At 43.1% G+C, this 25,543-nt stretch overlaps 1 protein-coding gene across 7 annotated transcripts in view; it reads right to left on the bottom strand.

The window, feature by feature from the left end:
* The window catches only part of Rcbtb1 (RCC1 and BTB domain containing protein 1), a 69,343-nt gene that overhangs the window by 21,052 nt on the left and 22,748 nt on the right, over positions 1-25,543 (bottom strand). For 6 of the 7 annotated variants that reach the window (XM_045154164.1, XM_045154161.1, XM_045154160.1 and 3 more), the window contains 5 exons: positions 13,748-13,914; positions 11,013-11,171; positions 4,867-4,974; positions 4,347-4,489; positions 1,958-2,148 (listed from right to left, as the gene is read on the bottom strand). In XM_045154164.1, the coding sequence (XP_045010099.1) occupies positions 1,958-2,148; positions 4,347-4,489; positions 4,867-4,974; positions 11,013-11,171; positions 13,748-13,914 (768 nt within the window). Of the gene's footprint in view, positions 1-1,957; positions 2,149-4,346; positions 4,490-4,866; positions 4,975-11,012; positions 11,172-13,747; positions 13,915-14,000; positions 14,023-25,543 lie in introns of all 7 variants that reach the window. The other variant, XM_045154165.1, reaches the window with a different exon arrangement.

The following is a 25,543-nucleotide window of genomic DNA, read 5'->3' as shown; positions in this document are numbered from 1 at the left end:
CCCAGTACTCAGGAGGCAGAGATAGGAGAACTGTGGTGAGTTCAAGGCCACCCTGAGACTACATAGTGAATTTAAGGTCAGCCTGAGCTAGAGTGAGACCATACCTCAAAAAAAAAAAAAAAAAAAAAAAAAAAAAATTCTAGGCCGAAACTTGACACACACAGCTATAGAAAGAAACATCATTTGCCTGAGTCCTGTGGCCTCAATCTATAGCATTCTCTCAGCCCATCACACAGCTTCCTGGCTGTGGATCCAAAGTGAAAATTTCTCATAAGTCAGCCTTGCCCTGACCCCATAGCCACTACAAACAAGTGAAAGGAGATGACTAGAATGGACAGAGTGCCCAGAGATATGGATAAGCTACCCTGCTCACCAAAACAGATTCTCCTGGACACTCCTACCTCTGCACTGAGTCTCGGGGTAGAAATGACCCCTTCCCCTTTTTCGTTTTGATAACAAGCATAATTCCTGCTTTGAGAGGTATGAGTTTACTGTTTGACCTCCTTCTTAACAGCTAAGATCATATGGAGAGTAATATAAACACTTCTGAGTTTTAGTGGTAAGAAGAGAAAAATGCCAAACTAGGAGATATAGTCAGTAGCCACACTTTCTCAAACTTAATATTAAAAATGACACTATTCTGAAAAGGTTGCCTGTGCATTTTAAAGATGCAAGAACCTGCAGAAGCCTGTCGTAAGCTGGACTACCTTGAGAAATACATGGAAATCGGTGGTGGTACTATACTGACATGCTTGGCTGTGCATGCTAAACAAAGTGATCATGACCAACCAGTCTCACTCACTGAACTAAGGTATTTATTGTAAATACATATATATCACAGCTAAAGAAACTGGTAAAATGACATCAAAGGAAGTGGTGTTTGTTTCTCCTTAAACTAAACAGCAATTTAGCTCTTCCTGACTATCTTCTTGCCCTCGTAGAAAAGAGGGCAAGGTGCAATGTGGCTGTTTAGTGAATATGACGGTTTCTTTTGAGGAAATGATAACATTTTGTAATTTGACATTATATAAGCACAACATTATGAATGATCTAAATGCCACTGAACTGTATACTTTAAAATGATTAAATGCGTACTGGAAAGATGGCTTAGAGGTTAAGGTACTTGCCTGTGAAGCCTAAGGACCTAGTTCCAACTCCCCAGAACTCATGTAAACCAGATTTGCATGGTGGTGCATGTGTCTGGAGTCCATTTGCAGTGGCAGGAGGCCCTGACACTCCCACTTTCTCACTTTCTCTAATAAATAAATAAAAACTTTTTTTTTTTTTTTTTTTTAGTGTTTTGGGGTAGGGTCTCACTCTAGCCCAGGCTGAACTGGAATTCACTATATAATCTCAGGGTGGCCTCGAACTCATGGTGACCCACCTACTTCTGCCTCCCAAGTGCTGGGATTAAAGGCGTGCACCACATGCCCGGAAAAATAAAATATTTTAAATGACTAATTTCATGTTATGTTACTTTGACCTCAATTAAAATGAAAGCTTTTTAGGCAATGACTAAAAAGAAAGAAAAAGAGCTGGAGAAATGGCTTAGTGGTTAAGGTGCTTGCCTGCGAAGCCTAAGGACTCACGTTCGATACTCTAGGTCCCATGTAAGTCAGACGCACAGTGACATGAGCACACAATGTCACACATGTGCACAAGGGGGTACACATGTCTGGAGTTCGATTGTAGTGGCTGGAGGCCCTGGCATGCCAATACTTTTTATTCCTCTCTCTTTCTCTCACATAAAAAAATAAATAAAACTAAAACCAAGTCCATGGAAGTATTTCATGACCTATGAATAAATTTGATTTTGGGGGGGAAAGTATTAAGAACAAAACAGAAGAAATTATTCCATAGCCTAAAAGAGCCCACAACTACCAGTCCAATAGGAAATGGCATTTAGGCAGACGACAGAAGTATTTGGCCTAGGCGGAAAGCAGCCCGAGTGGCTTACCTACAGAGAGAAGACGCCACGACACGGCAGGGCTGGCAAAGCAGGCAAACACGTCATCGGTGCAGGAGAAGTGGGTGAGGTGGGGGAGAATCACCGTCTGGCCCCGGCACTGGCCCCACATGTACACATGGCCCCCCTGGGTCTTGGCAGCAGATGTGTGGGCGGAGTGACAGGCTGCAATCTCTACAACCCTGAAAATGTTTAAAAACAATGCATGTCCACTTTATTATCACAGAAGTCCTTGGCAGACATGATATGGTTACTTAAAACTTCGTGCTTGGGAGATGGGCATGGCGGCGCATGCCTTTAATCCCAGCACTCGGGAGGCAGAGGTAGGAGGATCGCTGTGAGTTTGAGACCACCCTGAGACTCCATAGTGAATTCCAGGTCAGCCTGAGCTAAAATGAGACCCTACATTGAAAGCCCCCCAACCAAAAAGAATGTTCATGCTTGAAACAGACCAGGGTCAAAGTCAAAGATATGAGTGGCCAAGTCCTATCTTATCTGCAAAAACCAAAAGGTCAGGGCAAGAGCACTGTGTCCCTTCTGGGTGACCTGCACCCCCTTCTCACTTAAGCTTATCCTGAGGTAGGAAAGAAGGGTAAATAATACATACTGTTAAGGCAAACATGGAAAAGCAGATTAGAAAGCAAAGTCAATGAGGGCAGTGGACACTGACAAAATGCCCTCCCAAGCTCTAAATCCTCTAGGCAGACGCACATCAGGCTCGATGCATGGGACAGGAGTATTCAGTCCAAAGAGACACCAGGCCAAACTTGCTTCCGTTCTTAAGGTCTCAAAACAGACTCAGTCGGTAAAATCTCACTACTTGGTCCAATAAACATTAAGCATCTATTCCAGAAGTGCACATTAAATCAGTATTTAAATTGATCATGTCCTTTAAAAATTTTTATTTATTTATGAGAGAGTGAGAAACAAAGAGTGTATGTACATGGGTTCACCAGGGCCTCTTGCCACTGCAAATGAATACCAGACATATGCACCACTTTGTACATCTGCCTTTATATGGATACTAAGGGACTGAATCCAGTCCAGCAGGCTTGGCAAGCAAGTGCCATTATCTGCTGAGCCATCTTCCCAGCCCTGATAATGTCCTTTTTAAGAGCAGGTATTAATTATTTAAAAGTGGAGCTGGGGGCTGGAGAGATGGCTTAGCAGTTAAGCGCTTGCCTGTGACGCCTAAGGACCCCGGTTCGAGGCTCGGTTCCCCAGGTCCCACGTTAGCCAGATGCACAAAGGGGTGCACGCGTCTGGAGTTCATTTGCAGAGTCTGGAAGCCCTGGTGCGCCCATTCTCTGTCTCTCCCTCTATCTGTCTTTCTCTCTGTGTCTGTCGCTCTCAAATAAATAAAAATTTAAAAAATAAAAAAATAAAAGTGGAGTTGGGGCTGGAGAGATGGCTCAGTGATTAAGGAGCTTGCCTGTAAAACCCAAGGACCCAGATTCGATTCCTCAGTACCCATGAAAAGCCAGATGCACAAGATAGTGCATGCATCTGGAGTTTGTTTGCAGTGGCTAGAGGCTCTGGTATTCCTATTCATATTACCCCACATACATACCTCTCGTAAATAAATAGATACAATATTAAAATAAATAAATAAAAGTGGGGCTGGGAAGATGGCTCAGCAGTTCAAGGTGCTTGCTTGCAAAACCTGCTGGTCTAGATTTGATTTCCCAGTACCCATGTAAAGCAAGATACTCAAAGAAATGTGTACATCTGGAGCTATTTGCAGCAGCAAGAAGCCCTGGTGCCCATATTCTTTCTCTCTCTTTTTCCCTCTCTCAAATAAATAAATATAAAATTAAGGTTTTTTAAAAATTAAGTTTGGGGCTCAAGAGATGGCTTGGTAGTTAAAGCACTTGCCTGCAAAACCAAAGGACCCAGGTTCAATTCCCCAGTACCCACGAAAGCCAGATGCACCAGGTGGTGCATGCATCTGGAGTTCGTCTGCAACAGCTGAAGGCCCTGGCATACCCATTCTCTCTATATGTACCTGCCCCTATCTATCAATCTCAAATAAACAAAGAAAATAAATAAAAATTAAGTTTGTATGGCTCAAAGGAAGAATGTATTACACTTTCAACTTCAGCATGATCACATAACCTAAATATCTTCCCTACTCAATGGGTAGCTCTCAATCCTTCAGAATTACCCAAGATGCTTTCATTCCTACCAACTTCAGTGGCAGCCTCAGAAAGCTGAGTGGGAATTACAACCTTATGCTCATTCTGGCAGCTACTCATTCATTTAATTCAAAATAAGAATGTCAGAAAACAAAAGTCACCAGCCAAACACCACAGTTCTATCATACACAAGTCCCAAGGCTATAATGCAAACATTGTCCCAAGACAGGACACAACCAATTTACCTTTCTTTTTCCACCATGATATGTGCTGGACTTAGCAGGTTATTCTTATTGCCAGTTCCTAGCTGCCCATACGTGTTAGCTCCCCAGGCATAGAGCACACCTTCGTCTGTTAGTGCTAGAGTATGTGCATAGCCACAGACAATCTGCAAGTAAACACAAATGGTTAATCCTATCTATCCGGAAGTCAGGCGGGGCAGAAGGGTATGGTAACCACCAGCTTAGATCTCTGCAGAATGCCAGGTCAGTGGGCGTGAACTGACATGTGCTGGGAAATTAGAAGCCTTAGGGAAAGCCAACAGTCAGACTCTGGACTTCTCCTCTGGCTTCTTTACCCTGTCAAGACTCATGTCCACCACCACAGGCTTCCTTCTACCATAAGGAAGTAGAAAAGATAAATATTAAATACGTAAAGGCACAGGGACTTTCCAGGAGTGAGTGACAAAAGAGTGAATCTCCAATACGTCTCCATGTTACAGCAGGGAAGAATGGAGACTGGACGGCAAGAGGCCACCACACATACCTGGTTCACACACACGCTGTGTAGAGCTGCCACTCTCACGGGGGTCAGTTGGTTACCGTTGTTTCCCAGGCCCAGCTGCCCATTGCCATTGTAGCCCCAGCCATACACCTGAGAGGAGAGGAGGGAGAGGACAGGCTGTGGCAGCTGCCAGGGAGGGAATACTGTCCTAAACAAATCAAAGGCTTGAACCTGTACTCGATGCGATGTCATCCTACACCTGATCTTAAATAAAAAGAGAAGACATTCTGGGGGTGGGGATATCAGACTCTGCCATCCATTCCCACTCTGTAACTTCACAGATGGGGAATCAGAGGGTCATTAATAATTTTTAAGTACTTACCCATCCACCCATGGTGAAAGACACTAGGAACAAATCTTTGGTAGAAATGTAACAGAGAAGGTGGACACGCGAGAATTTCTGGCAAACAGGTGGAGAGAGGTACAACACAGGTAAGGTATTCCAGGAACAGGAGGAGGGAGAGCTGGGCTCTAGGAAGAAGGGTTAGGGAAGACTTTTAACACATGGAGGTCTGGGCAGGGCTGCAGAGGAGTGAAGGTGGAGACACAGATTGTATCATAAGCAGAGACAGAAGACAAGCAGCTGGGGGAGTAGCGGAAGAAAAGAGCCAGCTAATAATAAGCTGACAAAAAACAAAGCCAGACCTGATGATTGACACACACTTGTAATGGCAACAGCAAGGGTACTAAAGGACTGCCACAAGTTCAAGACGGCCTAGGCTACATAACAAATATGAGACCAGCAAGGGCTATATCATTTTTTTAAGAAGAAAGGAGTCTTCTTTTATATTTATATTTTATTTATTTTTTATTTACTTGACAGAGAAAGAGGGAAGGATGAAGGAAGGGAAGGAGAAAGGGAGGGAGCGGGGGAGAGAGAGAGAAAGAATGGGCGTGCCAGGGCCTCCAGCCACTGCAAACAAACTCCAGACGTGTGTGCCCCCTTGTACATCTGGCTAACGTGGGTCCTGGGGAATCAAACCTGGGTCCTTTAGTTTTGCAGGCATTCGCCTTAACTGCTAAGCCATCCCTCCAGCCTATGTATCATTTTTTTTATTATAATTTTTTTTGGGGGGGTTTTTGAGGTAGGGTCTTGCTCTAGCCCAAGCTAACCAAAATTCACTATGTAGTCTCAGGGTGGCCTCAAACTCACAGTTAGCCTCCTACCTCTGCCTCCTGAATTCTGGGATTAAAGGAATGTGCTGCCAAGCCTGGTGTTTTGTTTTGTTTTTTTAAATAAATAATTTATGACTTATTTATTTGAGAGAGACAGAGAAGCAGAGAGAGAGAGAGAAAACGAGGGAGGGAGAGATTGGGCATGCCAGGGCTTCCAACCATGCAAACAAACTCCAGATATTATGTGCCATCTTGTGCTTCTGGCTATATGGGTCCTGGGGAATCAAACCTGAATCCTTTCGCTTTGCAGGCAAGTCCCTTAACTGCTAAGCCATCCCTCTAACACTGTATCTTTTTTTTTTTTTTTTTTTTAAGTAAGCTGGGCATGGTGGTACATGCCTTTAGTCCCAGTACTCTGGGACGAAAGATAGGAGGGCTGCCTGAGTTCAAGGCCAGCCTGGGCTATAGAGTGAGTTTCCAGGTCAGCCTGAGCTACAGTGAGACCCTACCTCAGGAAAAAAAAAAAAAAAAAAAGGCCAAACAAGGGGCCAAAAACATACAGGGAAAGTAGAATGCATTTAAGAATCTTCATTGAAGGCTGGAGAGATGGCTTAGCAGCTAAGGCATGTGTCTGTGAAACCAAAGGACCCAGGTTCGATTTCCCCAGGACCCACGTAAACCAGACACACAAGGGGCACATGTGTTTGGAGTTCCTTGGCAGGGGCTGGAGGCCCTAGCATGCCCATTCTCTCTCTCGCTCGCTCGCTGCTCTATGCTTGCAAATAAACAAATAAAAATAAAAATATAGGGCTGAAGAGATGGCTTAGCAGTTAAGTGCTTGCCTGTGAAGCCTAAGAACCTTGGTTCAAGGCTTGATTCCTCAGGACCCATGTAAGCCAGATGCACAAGGTGACGCATGCATCTGGAGTTCATTTACAGTGGCTGGAAACCCTGGTGTGCCCCCCACCTCTCTCTCAATCTCTGCCCCTTTCTCTCTCAAATAAATAAATAAAATAAAATACATTTAAACATTCTCAGAATAGAGAAGCAGATGAACTTTTCATTTTGGAAGCTCACGGTGGCATGACACAAGGGTGGTAAAGCTGTACGAGACTGAGGCGGAGACCACTCAGAACACCTTCCAGCAGCAAGCAGGGGAGCTCTGGGGAAGCTCCATGCTAGCCAGTGACAGGAGACCAAGAGATAAAAAGAGGTTCAACAGAGAAATGCATAGAACAAGGTGGTCCCTCAGGGGTCTCCAGATGGGCAACCTGCTCCAAAGTAGCAACTGGCACAGGTTAGTTAGGTGGATGACAGGAAAAAATACTGACTAGAAGCTGGGAATGGTGGTGCCGCGTTTAATCCCAGGACTTGGGAGGCAGAGGTAGGAGGATCACCATGAGTATGAATGAGACTACGTAGTGAATTCCAGGTCAGCCTGGGCTAGAGTAAAAGCCTACCTCGGAAAACCAAAAAAAAAAGTACTGACCAGGAGCAGACAAAAGTAAGCCTAGGGCTGGAAAGATGGCTTAGTGGTTAAGGCACATGCCTGTGAAGCCTAAGGATCCAGGTCCAATTCTCCAGGCCCACATAAGCCAGATGCACATAGTGGTGCATGTGCCTGGAATTCAACTGCTGCGGCTAGAAGCCCTGGTATGCCCATTCTGCCCCTCCCCCCAAACCCTCTGGCTATAATAAATAAATAAAAAGTAAAATCTCTAAAAAAACAAGCAAGCCTAGCTCAGATTAGAAGCCTGTAAGTTGCAGTGGTACCAGCTCATTTCCACAGTAGTGCTAGCAGAAAGATGCACAGTGGGAGCTTCTCAGGGCAAAGTGACGTCTTGAAAACAGAGCGCAAACTTCAGGGTCCTATCAAGCTATGGCTAACGACACTTTCTCCCAAAACCAGTGTATCAGGCATTGACTTTCTGGACAGAAATTTGGTAAGAGTGGACTGGAGTGACAGTTTAGCAGTTAAGGGGTACTTGCCTGGGAAGCCTGGGGGCCCAAGTTCAATTCTCCAGTACACACGTAAGCCAGATGCACAAGGTAGCACATGCATCTAGAGTTAGTTTGCAGGGTCTACAGGCTCTAGAGCGCCCATTCTCGATTATCTTCCTGCCTCTCTCTCTAATAAATAAAAATATTTTTTAAAAAAAAGAAATTTGGTAACAGTGATCAACATTTTTAAAAATGTTTTATTTATTTGCAAGCAGGGAGATAGAAAAAGAGAATATGGGAGTGTCAGGGCCTCTTGCCACTGCAAACAAACTCAAAATGCATGTGCCACTTTGTACATCTGGCTTTATGTGGGTAGTGAGGAATTAAGCCTGGATAGTTAGGTTTTTGCAGGCAAATGCCTTGACCACTGAACCATCTCTCAAGTCCCTATCAACTTTTTTTGTTTTTTGGTTTTTGAGGTAGGGTCTCATTCTAGCCCAACTGACCTGAAATTCACTACGTAGTCTCAGACTGACCTCAAATTCACGGCGATCCTCCTACCTCTGCCTCCCAGTGCTAGGACTAAAGGTGTGTGCCACCATACCCAGCTCTGATCAACATTTTGAAAAATATTTTATTATTTATTTGGCAGAGAAAGAGGGAAAGAGAGAGGGGGGGGAGAGAGAGAGAATGAGTGTGCCAGGGCCTCCAGTCACTGCAAATGAACTCCAGACACTTGCGCCCCCTTGTGCATCTGGCTAACGTGGATCCTGGGGAATCAAACATGGGTCCTTTAGTGTTGCAGGCAAATGCCTTAACCATTAAGCCATCCCTCCAGCCCTCTGATCAACATTTTTAATGATATATTTCTTGACCCAAAAATTCTATTGCTGGAATACTGCTTTAGAAATGTTTTCATAAGTGAACTAGGATATGCACACACTAACAGAAAACCATGCACCATTGTTCACAACAAAAAATTAGAATCAACTGATGCATCCATCAGTGCAGTTCCAGGTGTAGGTCGTCCACAGAGACAAAACTTAGCAGCAGCACGGAGCATGCTTTGGAGATGGTCTGTGCCACTGTGTGCAGACAAAGCACATGCTGGGGTCTGGAGAAATGGTTTAGCAGTTAAGGCGTTTGCTCACAAAGCCAAAGGACCCTGGTTCGATTCCCCAGGACCCACGTAAGTTAGGTGCTCAAAGGGGCACATGCATCTGGAGTCTGTTTGCAGTGGCTGGATGTCCTGGCGCACATGTTCTCTCTCTCTCTCTCTCTCTCTCTCTCAAATAAATAAATTAAATATGTTTTTAAAAAAGCACATGCTGGGAAACAGTGGTGGTGGTGGCAGCGGGGCGGCGGGGGAGGGGACAGTAGGCTGCAGAGAAAATCAATGAGGTATAATCATCTCTTTTTTCATGCATTTAGTGTTTATTCCTGGAACCTTTTTTTAATATATATAAATAAAAAAGGTAATTGTGGTTTGAATGAAATGTCCTCCACAGGCTCAAGTGTTTTGAATATTTGGTCCCCAGCTGGTGATAATTTGGGAAAGCTGAGGAGCCTTTGGGAGGTGAAGCCTTGTTAGAGGAGGTGTGTTGCTTAGGACAGGCTGTGGGGTACCATAGCCCTAGCCCGTCAGTGCAGGCTCACTCTGACTATTCCCTGCCGTCTCTTCTTACCTTCCCCACCACAATGAAACTTTCCCTTGAAAGTCCAAGCAGAAGTAAATCTTTTTATCACAAAAACTGCTTATGGTCAGGTGTTTTCTCCCAGCAATGAGAAAATTACTAGTACAGTAATTAAACTCATCCACATATAACTCTTATAGAGAAAAGTCCAGATGGATTACATTTCAAACTACTGGCAAAATTAGGGAAAAGGTATTACATGTACACTCTGTTGTTTGAATTTTTCCTTTTTTTTTTTTTTTTGAGGTGGGGTCTCACACTAGCCCAGGCTGACCTGGAATTCACTATGTAGTCTCGGAGTAGCCCTGAACTCATGGCAATCCTCCTACCTCTGCCTCCTGAGTGCTGGGACTAAAGGTGTGCCACCATGCTTTGTATATACACTTTGTATATCTCATTTACTTTCCTTAAAAAAATAAAAAAAAATAAAAAAAAAAAAACAGGGCTAAAGACATGGCTTAGCAGTTAAGTGCTGGCCTGTGAAGCCTAAAAACCCCAGTTCGAGGCTCAATTCCCCAGGACCCACGTTAGCCAGATGCACAAGGGGGTGCACACGTCTGGAGTTCCTTTGCAGTGGCTAAAGACCCTGGCCTGCCCATTCTCTCTTTCTCTCTCTCTCTCTCTCTCTCTCTCTTTCTCTTTCTCTCTCTCTCACTCTCAAATAAATAAAAATAAACCAAAGTATTTTTTAAAAAACACAGAGCAATGATTTTGAAATTATGATTTTAAAAAAATGTAAATAACACTGGGCCAGAGGATACTAGATGACTGCCCAAGGAATGCTAGGGTCATCAGGAATCATAGCAGGGTTAAATAAAAAACAAGGCAAGCTAGGTGAACGCTGAGTAACATGTACAGCAGCCCAGTACCTGGTGCGCAATACCACATCATCTGCATCCGAAGAAGATTCTACACAATTTTCATGCACCAAGGAGAACACAGGGATAGGTGAAGGGGCTCAGTTAAGTACAATTTGCAATGAGAAGTATTTTCATAGACATAATTATCAGCTTAAAAGAGACCACAGCGGAGGGCTCTAGGGCATAAAGCAGCAAACAATCAGGACAAAATTTTTGTTAGCAAGTTGCTTTCTCCTGCAAACACATGAGATATGGTGCATGGTCTATAAAGACTTCAAACACTTACTGTAAAATAAGCATTAAGCTATATGGATCTTGCAAAAAATTAATAAACTTTAGACACATTAGAATCCTTACTTGTAGAATAATCTTGGTGGTTAAAAGAAGCAATGCTGAGGAGTAAACATCCTCTGGTTGGTCCTCAACAATCAGCTATGCAGACAAGCGCCCCTCTCCCCAGTACTGATACCACTGAAAGGGAGCTGAAGAGGAAAGGGGGATGGGAGAGACAGCTCACCTCACCATTGTCCAGAACAGCCATGGATGAGGTCTGACCACAGGCAATGCCAACCACCCTCTTAATATGTAAACAGTTTGTAACTTTTCGAGGAGTTGGCTGATTTGCCGTAGATCCCGATCCCACCTGGCCACAGTTGTTATAGCCCCAAGCAAAGACCTACAGGAGAAGAAAAAGAAAAATTGAGTCCTTAGGCATGTTGAATGGTTCTGGATGCTTTAAGCTCACTGTCTGTTGCTCCCTAGAGTAAGCCTATTAAGCAGTCCTTGAGTAGGCCCCACCTGGCAAAAGTAGAAGTGAATCTCGCAAGAGGTTCCAGAGGCAGTCAACAGGACAAGTGAACAAGCCTGTTGATGCCTTCAAAGAAAATGTACTGATTATGAAACCTAAATAAGGGGATTATTTCACACAGAAATAACATCATCAAAGAGCATTCACAGAAATATCTAGTTTAATGATGCAGGATTTAGCACCATTATTCAAAGCTGCATATACTGAAGAGTTAAAATAAAGCCAAGAATCCAGGCCACAGAAACAAGCAAGATCTATCCAATTTCAAAAATCATTCATCATGTGTGTTTCTGGTCGCTAACAGAAATGACAGTTCCTTTCATTTTCAAATAGGGACCATAATTCCTCTAACCAAAATGTGCAGGAGGAAGCAGTGGACTCTGGGCACAGGCCTGTGTGCTGAGCCTTGCTCCAACACATCCCAGCAATGAAATCTGATCCACCATGGCTTGCTCTGTTGTTTGAGACAGTGCAGGGAGGAGGGATAGGACATATGTACGGGTGTGCCAGGGATTCCTGCCACTGCACACAAACTCCTGATGATGCACCACTTTGTGTATCTGGCTTTACATGGCTGCTGGGGTATTGAAATCAGGCTGTCAGGTTTTGTAGGCAAGTGTATTTAACTGCTAAGCCATCTCTCCAGTCCTTAATTTGTTCTTTAGGAATCACAGGGAGACAGAGAAGTGAGGCTGGACAGGTGGATCAGAAAAAGCCATGAAACAGGGCTGGAGAGATGGCTTAGCAGTTAAGGCCTTTGCATGTGAAACCTAAGGACCCATGTTCGACTCTCCACATTACATGTAAACCAGGCGCACAAACTGATGTAAGTGCACATGGTTGCACATGCGCCCAAGGTGGCACATATTTCTGGAGTTGGATTGCAGTGGTTGGAGGCCCTGGCACACCAATTTTCTCTCTCTTTTGCTCTCGCTCTCCTGCATTAAAAAAAAAAAAAAAAGGCTAAAAGCCAGGCATGGTGATGCACGCCTTTAATCCCAGCACTCGGGAGACTGAAGTAGGAGGATCTCTGTGAGTTTAAGGCCACCCTGAGACTACATAGAGAATTCCAGGTCAGCCTGGGCTAGAGTGAGAGGTCCTGCCTAAAAAAAAAAAAAACATGAAACAAAGACCACAACAGTATTCTAGGCCAGAGACAAGACCTGAGCAATGGTGTGGGGTGGACAGGGACAAGAGATTAGAGGACAGGGTGAATACCCTTCAAGATAATCAGGGAACTTGAGGCTGAACAAGGAACTACTAGAATACTGAGAAAATTATTTTCTCCACAATCACTAAAAACTGAGAAACAGTATCTTCAGAGAAAAGGTCATTAAGTACATATATAGTACTTCAGATTTATAGTCTGGCAAAGAGTATGAGGCTCCACTGCCTTGATGTGGAATTCTTCTCTCATCAAAAGGGTTTTTCTGCTTGTGTGTGTGTGTTTTTGGATTTGTAGGGAGACTGTTTCACTATAAACCAGGCTGGCTTAGAGCTCTCCACCTCCTGCCTCAACCTCCTGGGTGCTAGAATACCAGGATATATGCCACCAAGCTCAGCTAAGAGTGACTCTGACTACATGACACAAGTAATGTTGGAGAAACAATGCATTTCCACAAGCTTTGACACAATGTGTAAGGACTGCCCACCATAATATATATGGCAAATGCAAATGTGGCCATTTTTTTTAAAGTAGGAAGACTTTACAATAGGTGAAAAGTGGAAGTGAACTATATATTCATCAAGAGATGAACAAACTATAACACACACACACACACACACACAATGGGATATTATTCAGCACTAAAAAGGAAATCCCATCACTTACTATAAAAATGGATGAACTGTGGGCCGGAGAGATGGCTTAGTGGTTAAGGTGCTTGCTTGCCTGCAAAGCCAAAGGACCCAGGTTCAATTCCCCAGTACCCATGTAAGCCAGGTACACAAGGTGGAGCATACATCTGGAGTTCATCTGTATTGGCTGAAGGCCCTGGCATGCCCATTCTCTCTATCTGCCCCCTCTCTGTCTCTCACATACATAAAGTAAATAAAAACATAAAAGCTTTTACCTTTAAAAAACATGGATGATTGCTTCTCAGCCTTTCGGCTAAAATCAAGTGTAAAAACATGGATGAACTGTAAGGACACTATGCTAAGTGAAATAAGCCAGTCACAAAATGACAAATAATACCTGATTGTACTTACAATAAATACTTAGAGTGATCAAAATTATAGAATTAGAAAGTGGTACAGTGGTTTCCAGGAGCCAGTAGAAGACAGAAGAGTTAATATTTAATCAATTTAGAGTTTCAGTTTTACACAATGAAAAGACCAATGAGAATGTACAAATGTATGAGCAGTGCACTTGAAAATGGGTAAGATGGTAAGCTTTTGTGTACCTCACCATAATTTCATAAAAAGACTAAATACAGCACACTCACCTCTCCATCAGCTGCCAGAGCCATTGAATGATGTGAGCCACACGCTACTTCAACCACCTGCTTGATCAAGAGATTGGTGCATACATGGATGGGAGCGATGCCTTGACTGGTGGTCCCATTTCCCAGCTGGCTGTATCCATTGTGACCCCAGGCATAGACCACTCCATCTACACACACAAGCACACAGAGACTCAGCTCCAGAGGAAATGGTAACCCCTTTCTATAACCTTCATTTCTCTCACATTGTCCTCACCTTTCTATAAAATAATCACCAGCTTGAGGGAGAAGGGTCCAGACATAGAGGGAAAGATGAGAACAGAAGTAATCAATCTTTAATGAAAAGACTTGGTACTAACATTGATCAGCTTGTGGTCAGAGGGGACAGTTTATGTATGCAAAAGTTACACTTTCTAAACATTTTGATTCATTGCATGAGATTCTGTGCCAAGGATCAAGGAAAAGGTCGAAAACACTAATGTTCACCACAACTTTAGCAAAAACCAAGTCCAGAGAGCCCATGCAGGGAATACGTGAAGCAAAAGTCATAGTGTCTTTTAAGCAGACTATTTTAGTGACATAAAATCTAACTTAAACTGGGCATGTTGGCACACACCTTCAATCCCAGTACTTGGGAGGCAGAGGTATGAGGATCACCATGAGTTCAAGGCCACCCTGAGAATACAGAGTGAATTCCAGGTCAGCCTGGGCTAGAGTGAGACCCCACCTCAGAAAACCAAAAAAAAAAAAAAATGGCTTAATTTTTTTTTTTGGAGGAACCATAAATGTTCACTTATTTTGTATTTGTTAAGAAGAAACCTGGGGCGGGGGGGAATAAAACACAGTCCAAAGGGTACAAGGAGCTTCTTAAACCAGAGAAGCAAGAAGCTCAGTAATCAGGTAACGATGGAGGATGGGACCAGGCTCCAGGCAGCACCTACTGAGAAGGCTTTGCTGAAAAGTGCTTTTCTTGGCCCTGCCTTGCCTCAGCAAGCAAGAGCACTGGGAATCACTGGCAAGGGATTCTTCCCACTCAAACTAGCCCTGCAAAATCAAAAGAACCTGAACACCTCCAGAGAGCTTCCACAACCTCCCCTCCCCCATCCACCAGCACCAGGAACACCACTGAAGAGCACGCTGTATCCAGGGAAACCAGCCACCCTCCCCCACACAGCATCCAGAGCAGCTGAACAAAAGGGCTGAGTGTTGACCAACATAACAAGCTGAGACAAGATCATAGCGCTCAAAAGAATGATTCAGATTATAATGATTATAAGTATGCTCAGAAAAAAAGGAAGGAAGGAAGGAAGAGAAGCCAGGAGTGATGTTGCACACCTTCAATCCCAGCATCAAGGAAACGGAGGTAGGAGGGGCAGCATGAGTTGGAGGCCAGCCTGGGCTACAGTGAGACCCTGTCCTCTTCCAAAAAAAGAAATTAAAGGAATCAATAAAGAAAAAGAAACTCCTGAAGAATCCCTAGAGAACAGAGAAAATCAACCTAATAAAATAAGGAAGTCGATACATGATATGAGTAAAGAAATAGAAATACTGGGAAAAAACAATGCCAAATCTGAAATATTGGAAACGAAAAGGTTACAACAGCTCAAAGAAATGCCCAAGTCTCTGAGTGCTTTGGGTTTTTGTGGTTGTTGTTTGGGGTGTTTTTGACCAGGGTCTCACTCTAGCCCAGGCTGGCCTGGATCTCATGCCTATCTATCCTACGTCAGCTTTCTGAATGCTGAGGTGCTTGCTTGAATGCTGAGATTACAGCCTGGCTCTCTGCATGTTCTAAGTCTGGAAAGACAACCAGATGCCTTGTTCTTAGATAGGGAAACGCAATATCATGGATGCTTGGGCTGGGATGTAGTTTAGTTGGTAAAGTGCTTACCTAGGGTGCAAGAAGCCTTGGGCTTGATCTCTAGTACCACATAAACTGTGTGTAGTGGGCATTCATGTGTAATCCCAGCACTCAGGAGGCACAGGAAGGAGGGTCACAAGTTCAAGGTGGTCCTTGATTCAAGAAACCCTATCTAAAAAAAAAAGTTAAAAGAATTCTAGGGCTAGGAAGATGGCTCAGCAGGTAAAGGTGCTTGCTTAAAAAGCTTGCCGCCAATGGTTCAATTTCCAAGCCATCCTTGTAAACCAGACACAAAAAATAGTGAAAGTGTTTAGCATTCACTTGCAGTGGAAAGAGACCCTAGTGTGCACACACTCACAACTAAATAGTTACATAAATAAATAAATAAAAAGTATTAAGAAAAAGATTCTAGTTTCCCCTATATGAATTTGTAAGATTAAAACAGCAGCAATATCAATAGTTAAAATTAGGGCTGGAGAGCTGGCTTAGTGGTTAAGACACTTGCCTACCAAGCCTACAGAACCAGGTTCAATTCCCCAGTACCCACATAAGCCAGATGCATAGGTGGCCCATGCATCTAGAATGCATTTGCAGTGGCTAAAGGCCCTGGTACACCCATTCTGGCTTTCTGTCTCTTTATCTCTCTCAAATCAATAAAAAAAATTTTTAAATAGTTAAAGTTAGCCAGGCACAGTAACACATAACTTTAATCCCAGCATTCAGGAGGCTGAGATAGGGTCAGCATGAGTTTGAGGCCAGCTTGAGCTATAAAGCCAAGTTCCAGCTCAACCTGTGCTAAGGTGGGACCCTGGCTCAAAAAAATAAAATATTAATAAAGAAACCCTTCCAGTTATTTCCTGAAGCTATACAAAAACTATAAAAAAAAATATGCCAAACATGGTGGTGTATGCCTTTAATCCCAGTACTCAGAAGGCAGAGGTAGGAGGATTATCACAAGTTCAAGGCCACCCTCAGACTACATAGTGAATTCCATATGAGCCTGGGGCAGAACAAGACTCTACCTGGAAAACCAAAAGAAAAGAAATAACATATTTTTTGCAAGGGGCATATCCATAACCACTCGATGGTGCTGTGTTCCTAACAGGCAGAATGCATGGGTCCAGGTATGGAAAGTGAATGTATCAGCAGTCCTGATGACTACCAAACTAGTGGCAGCCTGGGCATGTTCCTGAAATTCTAGGTTCCATAGTTTGAAAGTCGTGATCACACCCAATGAACTTCTCAGTTACAGTTTCCAGGAAATTCTGAGAGGTTCTAGCCAAAAAACAACAGGACGGAAGAGCCATAGTCCTGGCAGGAAGAGGCAAGACTGCTATTATAAACCAGGGGCAGAGGGGAACATGTTTGGCACCCAGTGACAGCTGAAAGTCCTTCCATGGACACTTGTAAAGTGATGGTGGCAAACAGGATTGTGGTGCACAAGTGGGTGCTCAGAGCCTTCAAGGGCGGCAGTCTAACACCCAATGCAGAAGAGGCAGCAGAAAGAATGTAAGTGCCAAAGGATGGGTAGGACTGCTTACAATGCAATCATTCAGACACAAATGAACTCGCAGTGCCTAGTACTACCTTCACAAGACCTTCATAACAGGAGGAAAAAGTGACGACATCAAAATAAAAGAGACTGATTGAGACAGGGAGGGGATATGATGGAGAGTGTATTTGTGAAGGGGAAAGGGAGGGAATTATCATGGATCATTGTCTATAATTATAAAGGCTGTCAATAAAAAAAGTCTAAAATTACTTTGGAGAAAGAGGGCTGGGATGTAGCTTGGTTGCTACAGTACTTGCTTAGTATGCACACAGCTCTGGGTTTGATCCTCAGCACCACATAAAACTGAGCATGGGGCTGGAGGGATGGCTTAGCAGTTAAGGCACTTGCCTGGAAAGCCAAAGGACCCAAGTTCAATTTCCCAGAACCCACATAAGCCAGATGCACAAGGTGGCTCATGTGTCTGGAGTTTGTTTGCAGTGGCTGGAGGCTCTGGAGTGCCCATTCTCTCTGTCTGTCTGTCTGTCTCTGTATCTCTCTCTCTCTCTCTCTCTCTCTCTCTCTCTCTCTCTCTCTCTCTCTCTTCATGTCTGTCTCATAAATAAACAAACAAGCAAACTGAGCATGATGGTACCATGCCTATAATCCCAGGCACTTGGGTGGAGTAGGCAGGAGGATCAGGAATTCAAGGTCATCCTTGGCTGTTACACAACTTCAAAAAAAGGAAGCTGTGAGGTTGCCAATCCCAAATGATCACAGGAGACCCAACTGCTGGGTGCAGGTGCAAACATTTTATCCCCAAGGACTTCATCTCCTTCACTCAGCACCAGGCAACCCCTCCCCAACCTGGTAAAGACAGGAAACCCATAACATGTACTTGCTGTGAATGGTCTTGTAACTATACTGTACCTCTACTTCTCCCTTTATGAAATTCTCCCCAACATAACAAAGAAAATAAAGCACAAGAGCCTCAAATCATCTACACAGGCCCTGAAGGAATCAATTAGTAGTAGCACATAGAGAACTTAAAGTTCACATACTAAACACTGAGGCCCTTGTTAGGTCAGGACAAAATGGAGTCACCCATGGCAGCAGGAGGGCGACAGAGGAGTCATCCACATTCCTCAAGAAATTGCACAGCCATTATCCCTCCCCTTCCTAACAAGGTTCCAGGTCTAGATTTACTGCCCCCTTATCTCTCACTGGGTCACTTCTGGTCTCACCCTATGGCTAATGTAAAGAGCAGAGACTTACTGCCCCAACAAAGAAATTCCTTCCCTTTCTCACCTTCCCCCAATTGAAAAGCCTATAAAGCCCACTATCTGTAACCTCAAACTGACTGCTCCACTCTTGAGAGTCAGTCCTGGCAGCTCATGTGACCCTGCCCCCCATAAAAGCTTCCATCTTTGCCTCAGAGTGGTCTCCGTAGTCTTGGTCACTCCTGAACCTTACATGTGGTGCCTGACTCGGACAGGAAGGATTCTGATTGTCCTCTTGGGAGGCCAGACCTCCTGTTCTCTGACCAGACCACTGAGCTGCCATTAACCCTCTGAAGGCCTCTCGGCCCATCTCTGCCTGATACAGGCTCTCACACCCACCACGTTCGGCCTCACTGCTTTTTTCTCCATCTCCTCCCTCCTTCTCCTCCCCCTCTCTCTGTAAGTGACCCTCTCTCCCAGGTTGGCCTGTCTCAGGGTTCACCCATTCTCATGGAAGCCATGCTGGCACGCCAGGCTACACCCCTCAGCCACTAGGCCCCAACCCCAGGTCTCCAGAAAGGTGCACTATAGACACCTCGGGTCTCTAGCTCTGGTCTACTGTACCCTAAGGGGTCTTTTGGTTCAGTTGCATGCACCATCTCGGGACACCCCCTCTCCCTCTCCCTCCTGAGCTCATCTTCCACTGCAGGCCGCTTTCATCTTCTATAGCCAACAGCTTTTACCATCGGAAGCACAGTCGCCCTCCTTGCCCACCAACAGGTAAACAGCCGACAGTTGCGATCTGTATGGCCTCTGCCCATGTGGGAGGTGCAGGCCCCGTTCACCCTGACGGGCCAGGGGTCATATTTGTGCTCTGTGTAAACCCAGCATGAGCTCTGGTTTATTTTTCTCTCACCCTTGTTTTGCTCTTTCCCTGTCTCCTTAAGAACTTGAAGCCTCCACAACTCCCCGATGACACCTTATCTTCCTCTGCAACTCTGCCTGGCCACATCCATAAGCTGGACAATGGGTCCAAATGGGCTGAAAATGATACTTTTGATTTCCAAATTCTCACTAGTTTAAAACAAACCTCTGCCAACATACAGGCAAATGGCCCACAGAACCCATTTTTCACTCTGTATACAAGGCCTTCTCTCTGCTCTACCTGCCATTCTCATCAGGTCTTAGTCATGGTCTCAGAAATGCGCTCTCACTCAGCCCCCTCCCCCATACTGGTCCTTACCCTCCACTTTTCACCCTGACTATCATAGAGGACCTCGCCCCAACTGGTCGGCTCCCTCAGTCTCTCCTGACACCCTGCCTGGTAATAAGGCTTGATTTTAATCTCTAGAGTTGTAAAAAACAAATAGATGTTTAAAATGGGAATGCGTAGCTTCTGAATAAATGAATGAATGAATATGTGAAGGGGAAATGGTTGTCTGGAGTCTATATGAAAAGTGCACTTGAAATGAATGTGTGTATGTGAATACGTATGTGGCTCACAGCCCTAAGGCTGCACAATGATTTCTGTTCTAAGCCGTGCCATTTCATTGTGGGGATGTTTTCCACCAAGCCCGCTGTACTAGATGGCATAGCCAATTTTTACTGCTGAATGTCCCCCAGAAGGAACACAAAAAGTAAGATCATAGACCAAAAAAAAGAGTGCAAGATTCTCCTAATTGTAAAGAGTTGTAAAATGGCAGGTTTGAAAATGAGCCCATAGCCCAGACGGAACTCTCCCTGGAATTTAGGGGCAAAGGGGGGGGGGGAGGAATTGCTCTTTCTTAGCTTCCCTGCCTTGCAGAGCCAGGGAGCTACAAACAGGGAATCTCAGGATCCTGGCCCAGCATGATGATGGGTGAATGCCGAGTCACTGCGAACAGATGGGGACTTCTTATAAGAAATCTTTAACTGTTTTACGGTTACTTTATCTTTCTATGCTTCTATGGAACTACTAACAGACAACAGCCTCAAGACAAAGTTCCAAAATCTATGTTTATCTTGGGTAAACAGCATAATTCAAATCTGATCTTTAAAAGAAATATTTCTTTAAAAAGTTATTTCAAGAGGCCTTTTGAGAAAAAAAAATGGTCATATTAAAAGTGTTATGGTAAGAACAATAAAAGTTTTTGTTGGTAGTTATTCGATGAACTAACTGAAAGATAAATTGGAAAGAAAACCTTATATATTAGATGTTAAATGTTTGATGAAAAATATTGTTACACAGTGGTTACATGGATTATAAGGTAAAAGTATGTGGATGAAGGTATGAGTAAATTATGTAGATGAAGATATGAGTAAGCTTAAACAGGTTAAAGACAAAGTACTTAATCAGATTACAGACTTCTTGAGATATAAAATGACTTAGCCTAGCTAGGGCTTATATCAGACTAACAAAGCATGACCCTGACTGGTAGCAGGATACTAATGGTATTCATGTTGTAAACTTAAAACCCACTGATATTAACCTGATCATACTACTGGTTATGAAAGACTGGATTTAGAGTACCCAACCAAGTTAACTAGGTTCCTCTATTTCTCAACCTTTTAACTAAACCTTAATGTTAAAATTGGCTCATTAATATTATCTCCTAAGGTTATTGTATCTAAAGCCCTGCCTCAAAAAAAAAAAAAAAAAAATCTCACAGAGGAACTATTTACTCTTTTTCCTATTTTTTTTTAAGGTAAATAGACCACATTTAAAACATTAAACAGTATTTATCTGCCACACACTTAAAAACTATTTACCAGCCGGGCATGGTGGTACATGCCTTTAATCCCAGCACTCGAGAGGCAGAGGTAGGAGGATCAACATGAGTTCGAGGCCACCCTGAGACTACATAGTGAATTTTAGGTCAGAGTGGGCTAGAATGAGACCCTACCTCAAAAAAGAAAAAGAAAAAAGAAACTGTTTACCTAGAATGAACAGTTAAAAAAAGAGAGAGTGAGTTGGTTTAGGTTCAAATAGCTAAAGATTATGTCATAAAATTTTGTGTATGTTAAGAGTTTAAAAATATTACATTTTCGTGGGGTGGGGGAATTACCATGGGATTTTTTTTATAATCATGGAAAATGCTAATAAAAAATTTTTTAAAAAAAGACATCACATGCATTGTTTGCAGAGATCAGGCTGATGGCTCATGTTCTTGAGCCATTAACCCACTTCAAATAGAATCCAAATGATTCACCAACATCTGGTCGCACTCCACGCCTGCCTAGCTGCTCTGAGACATGGGTCAATGGCTACTCCTTTTTCAGTGCTCACAGACACCCTACTTCTTTCCCAGACTCAAAATCTTCAAGCATCTATATAGGAATTGTACTGTCCCATTTGCATAGGGACCCATTTGAACAGAAATTGTCTTGGTTTCCTTTATTTTAAGAGTTCAGTTATGTGACCTTGCTGTCCCCAAAAGTATAACAGTTGATGTTGAGGAATCATGTTTGTTCTGAATCAGTGTCCTATGGTTAATAAGAATTCATCACAATGAGATCAGAAAAAAAAAATTCATTTTCGCTCTGCAGTTAAAGGTGCTTATTTGCAAAGCCAGATGCAGATAGTGGAGCATACATTTGGAAATTGTTTTGAAAATCATTTAAAGTGGCAAGTGGCCCTAGCATGCTCATTCCCTCTCTTTTTCATGAGACTTGTCTCCTTTTAGATCATGGCAGTTTAATTCAGTTCCTCTATGGATATGGATAACTCTTTGGGTATGTTAAATATAACTAAATTAATTTCAAAAACCTGACTTATAGATTGGATAATCTTATTTAACTTTTAAAAGTGCTAAATATCCTCATAAAATATATATTATATAAAGGTATTCCAACCTCTGATGAACTTTAAAAATTATAAAAATTTTCATGTCTTCATATTTAAGCCAAAACTGTTACTATATAATACAGATTTCTTGTTTATCTTAAAATCTGTCAGATTTTTTTTTTTTTTTTTTTTTTTTTTTTTTTTTAGGCAGGGTCTCACTCTATCTCAAGCTGACCTGGAATTCACTATGTAGCCTCAGGGTGGCCTCCAACTCGTGGTGATCCTCCTACCTTTGCCTCCCAAGTGCTGGGATTAAAGGTGTGCACCACCACACCCGGCATCAGATCTTTTGTTCACAGTTTACTCTTTAGCCTCATGTGCCTTAAATATGTAAACTCTACTTTTTAATATCAGACTAGTCCAGATGTCACAATATTATAATATTATAATTTGACTTATACAAAATCCATGATGTTTAGCTATCAATAAACATGCATCACCATACCTGGCTAAAACTCTGAAATTTTAAGATGGTTCTTGTCTTGTTCACGCTGGTTTTGCTAAATGATTATTGAAGTATCAATGGCCTTTCCTGAAAACCAAAAGGGAACTAAAGAGTTAACGGCTATCCCCAAGGCACAGGGCAATAAAAGAAACAACAGAGGCATTCAGCCTCTTTAAGTTTGACACCTTTCCTGATTGATGTACTCCCCATCACAGCCTAGATGGCCTTGAAGTACCAGGGACCATCTGAGTATCCTCCCTTAGACATTCCTGGCCAAAGACACAAACAGCCATAATTTTTTCTTTCAACTGTACCTGGTATAAGATGGCTTTTCCTTAGGGTTCTCCTTATAAACTCATACCCTAGCCTGGCTCACTGCTTCAGCCTTCATCCTGCGGGAAAGCTGAGGTCCCTCGCTGATTTCTCTCAATAAAACAGTCTTGTCTGTAGAGATCAAGTCTGATGTTCTCTCTTGCTTTTCTCTTCTACTTTCCTTACAATTATCACTGATGTTATAATTTAAGTCTTATGAAAGGTGACTTATTGTAATATTTCTTTAGCTAAGCCTTAGAATTGTTCATTGGTAAAAAATTGCTTTGTGTCTGTCACTACCTCTAATGCATGTTAGAATCAAGCTTGCTTAACTCAACAATGGGCAAGTTTTATTTTATTCTTGAGCTATGTATAATCAGTCTCAGTCAAACTTTCATTTAATTGTCTAATTTCTGGTATCTTAAGTTCATTACTTATAGAGATATTGATACATGTCTCCTGCCCTAGGAAACTAATCTTAAACTGCTGTTCTACTTCCAGCTTGGGGGGCAACTGGTACTTGCATTAATACACAGACTAACCAAAGTTGTTTTCAAACACAGATGCTAAGTTCTTAAACTGTCTTGTCTTTTCCTAACATACAATTTCTCAATTAAATCAATTGCCTTAAAGTTATTGATAAAATAATTGGTAAAGCATTGTTTTCAGGGCTACTAAAATGTCCGGCCTATATTTATAGCTGACAGATACTTAAAAGACAGAATGTGTATGCTTTCTATGTCCCAGATATAGCTTATACTGTCACCTGACAACTAAAGTTGAGTATTAATTGCCACTCCAACTCCAGTGGAGTCTGCAATTAATCAAAATGATTTTAAACTATTGTGTCATTCTCTAACCAAATCTGCTTTGCTAACCAGATATGTTCTGCACCATTTTTAACTAGTCTGTTCTGCTAATCAGATAGGTAGAGTCTGAGTGAGTAATAACGATATGTAGAAGCCAAAATCAATTGGAAACATTGGAGTTAAAAGAATACCTAATATTTTGGTTCCTGGTCCCAAGTCAAAAGGCCACAGGGGATGTTGGGACACTTGAACTTCTAGCCTCTGGTAAGTTACCTGTCTTCTTGATCAGAGAGGATGTGGAGACCCAGAAATGAATTCCATGTCAGCATATCTGCAATAGGAGAATCACACTGGAGGAAAATCAGTCCTCCAGGCTTCCCAAAAGAGGGAGCATAGCCTTGACTTATCCTAGCAGATGACAGTCACAGAACTCCTCACAGGTCTCTGAAAGTCTCTCCTACAGGGCCATTATTGACCTCTAAAGTATACAGCTAGTTCTGACAGCCTACATGGTCTTAATCACCCAACAAGAAAAATATAACTAAATATAAACAACAGTCAGATTAATAGGCTCCCCTGTCCAATGCTGATTTACAATACTAAACTCTAACATTAACTCACGCCTTCTGCCTCTGCCTGTCCCTGATTAACATCACCTTCCCTGACCCCAGCAACTCCCACTTGTCTTAGCCAGAATCAGAGCTACTCCTCGGGCCTCTCCTTCCTTAGCCCTTACCCTATCTCAGCTAGGAATAAGTACACTGCCACCCAACAGACACTCTCAAACTTAAACACTCTTCTGTTCCCACTCTTCCTCTGACCCCAAAATGCCCCTCTGCCTCCTCTCTCTTGCCCCAAGTGCTCTATATCTCAACTCTTGTCGCGAGCACTCTCAAAGATGATTGGTTGAGAGGATTCCGCCCACGAAGGTCAATAATACTCAGACGCTGGTGTACTCGCAAAGGAGTTTACTGGGATGAAAGTCACACACAAGCAAGTCCAAACTATCACAACTAATATTATAGCTAATATAATATATATCCAAATTATATTCATCACTACTAACACAAGAATATTTCTAACGAGTCTAACATGTATACAACCTGATATCGCGAGACTTGGGACGCAGTATCGCAGTATCAGACTCGGTCTCAACGCGAGACTCGGTCTGCGAGATTTCTGACGTTTTACAACCTGGTGGCGCGGGTCCGTGCTCCGACTTTTTTCTCGGTTCGTGGTGTTTCAAGGCGAGTCTCGGTCGTCTCAGTCGTTCGGACAGCGTGTCGGGCAGATGAATTCGGATCGGTGATGTGTCTCACGGAGGTCTCAGTCCGGACTGCTGAGCAGCCGTTCAGTCAGTCATAGTGTCGGGAGGACTGGGACAACGGCTGCTGAGCAGCTGGGTTTTTTGTATTTTCCACTACTTATCTAGGGTTCCACACACACCTTCTGGTAATCTCTTACTATGTCGTTGTACTCAGCTTACTCTTAGATTTTTACTTACAAAGGTTGACTTTGCAATTTTACTCTCACACACAAAGAAAAACAAACTTATTTATCTAAACTGTCCCTGGACCATATGCTGGTCCTTACATGCTCATAACACCTCTGAATACTCATCCTCCCTTTACACCTGGCATTTTGACAAGAGTAACAAGCTCTTTTAAAGCCCATCTCCCTCACCTTCTCTGTAACAGGTGTCTGCCAATGACTGCCCTGAAGCCAGTTCAATACAGGGATGGTATTTCACCACTCTGCTACTTCTAGCCACCATGGCATCCTCATCACCTGCCCTGAACAGAGACCCATCAACTGCCTCTCCCATAACAACTCATCACCCTTA

The sequence above is a fragment of the Jaculus jaculus genome, chromosome 7 (assembly GCF_020740685.1).
Source record: "Jaculus jaculus isolate mJacJac1 chromosome 7, mJacJac1.mat.Y.cur, whole genome shotgun sequence".
Taxonomy (NCBI): domain Eukaryota; kingdom Metazoa; phylum Chordata; class Mammalia; order Rodentia; family Dipodidae; genus Jaculus; species Jaculus jaculus.
This window is presented reverse-complemented; position numbering and strand designations above follow the sequence as displayed.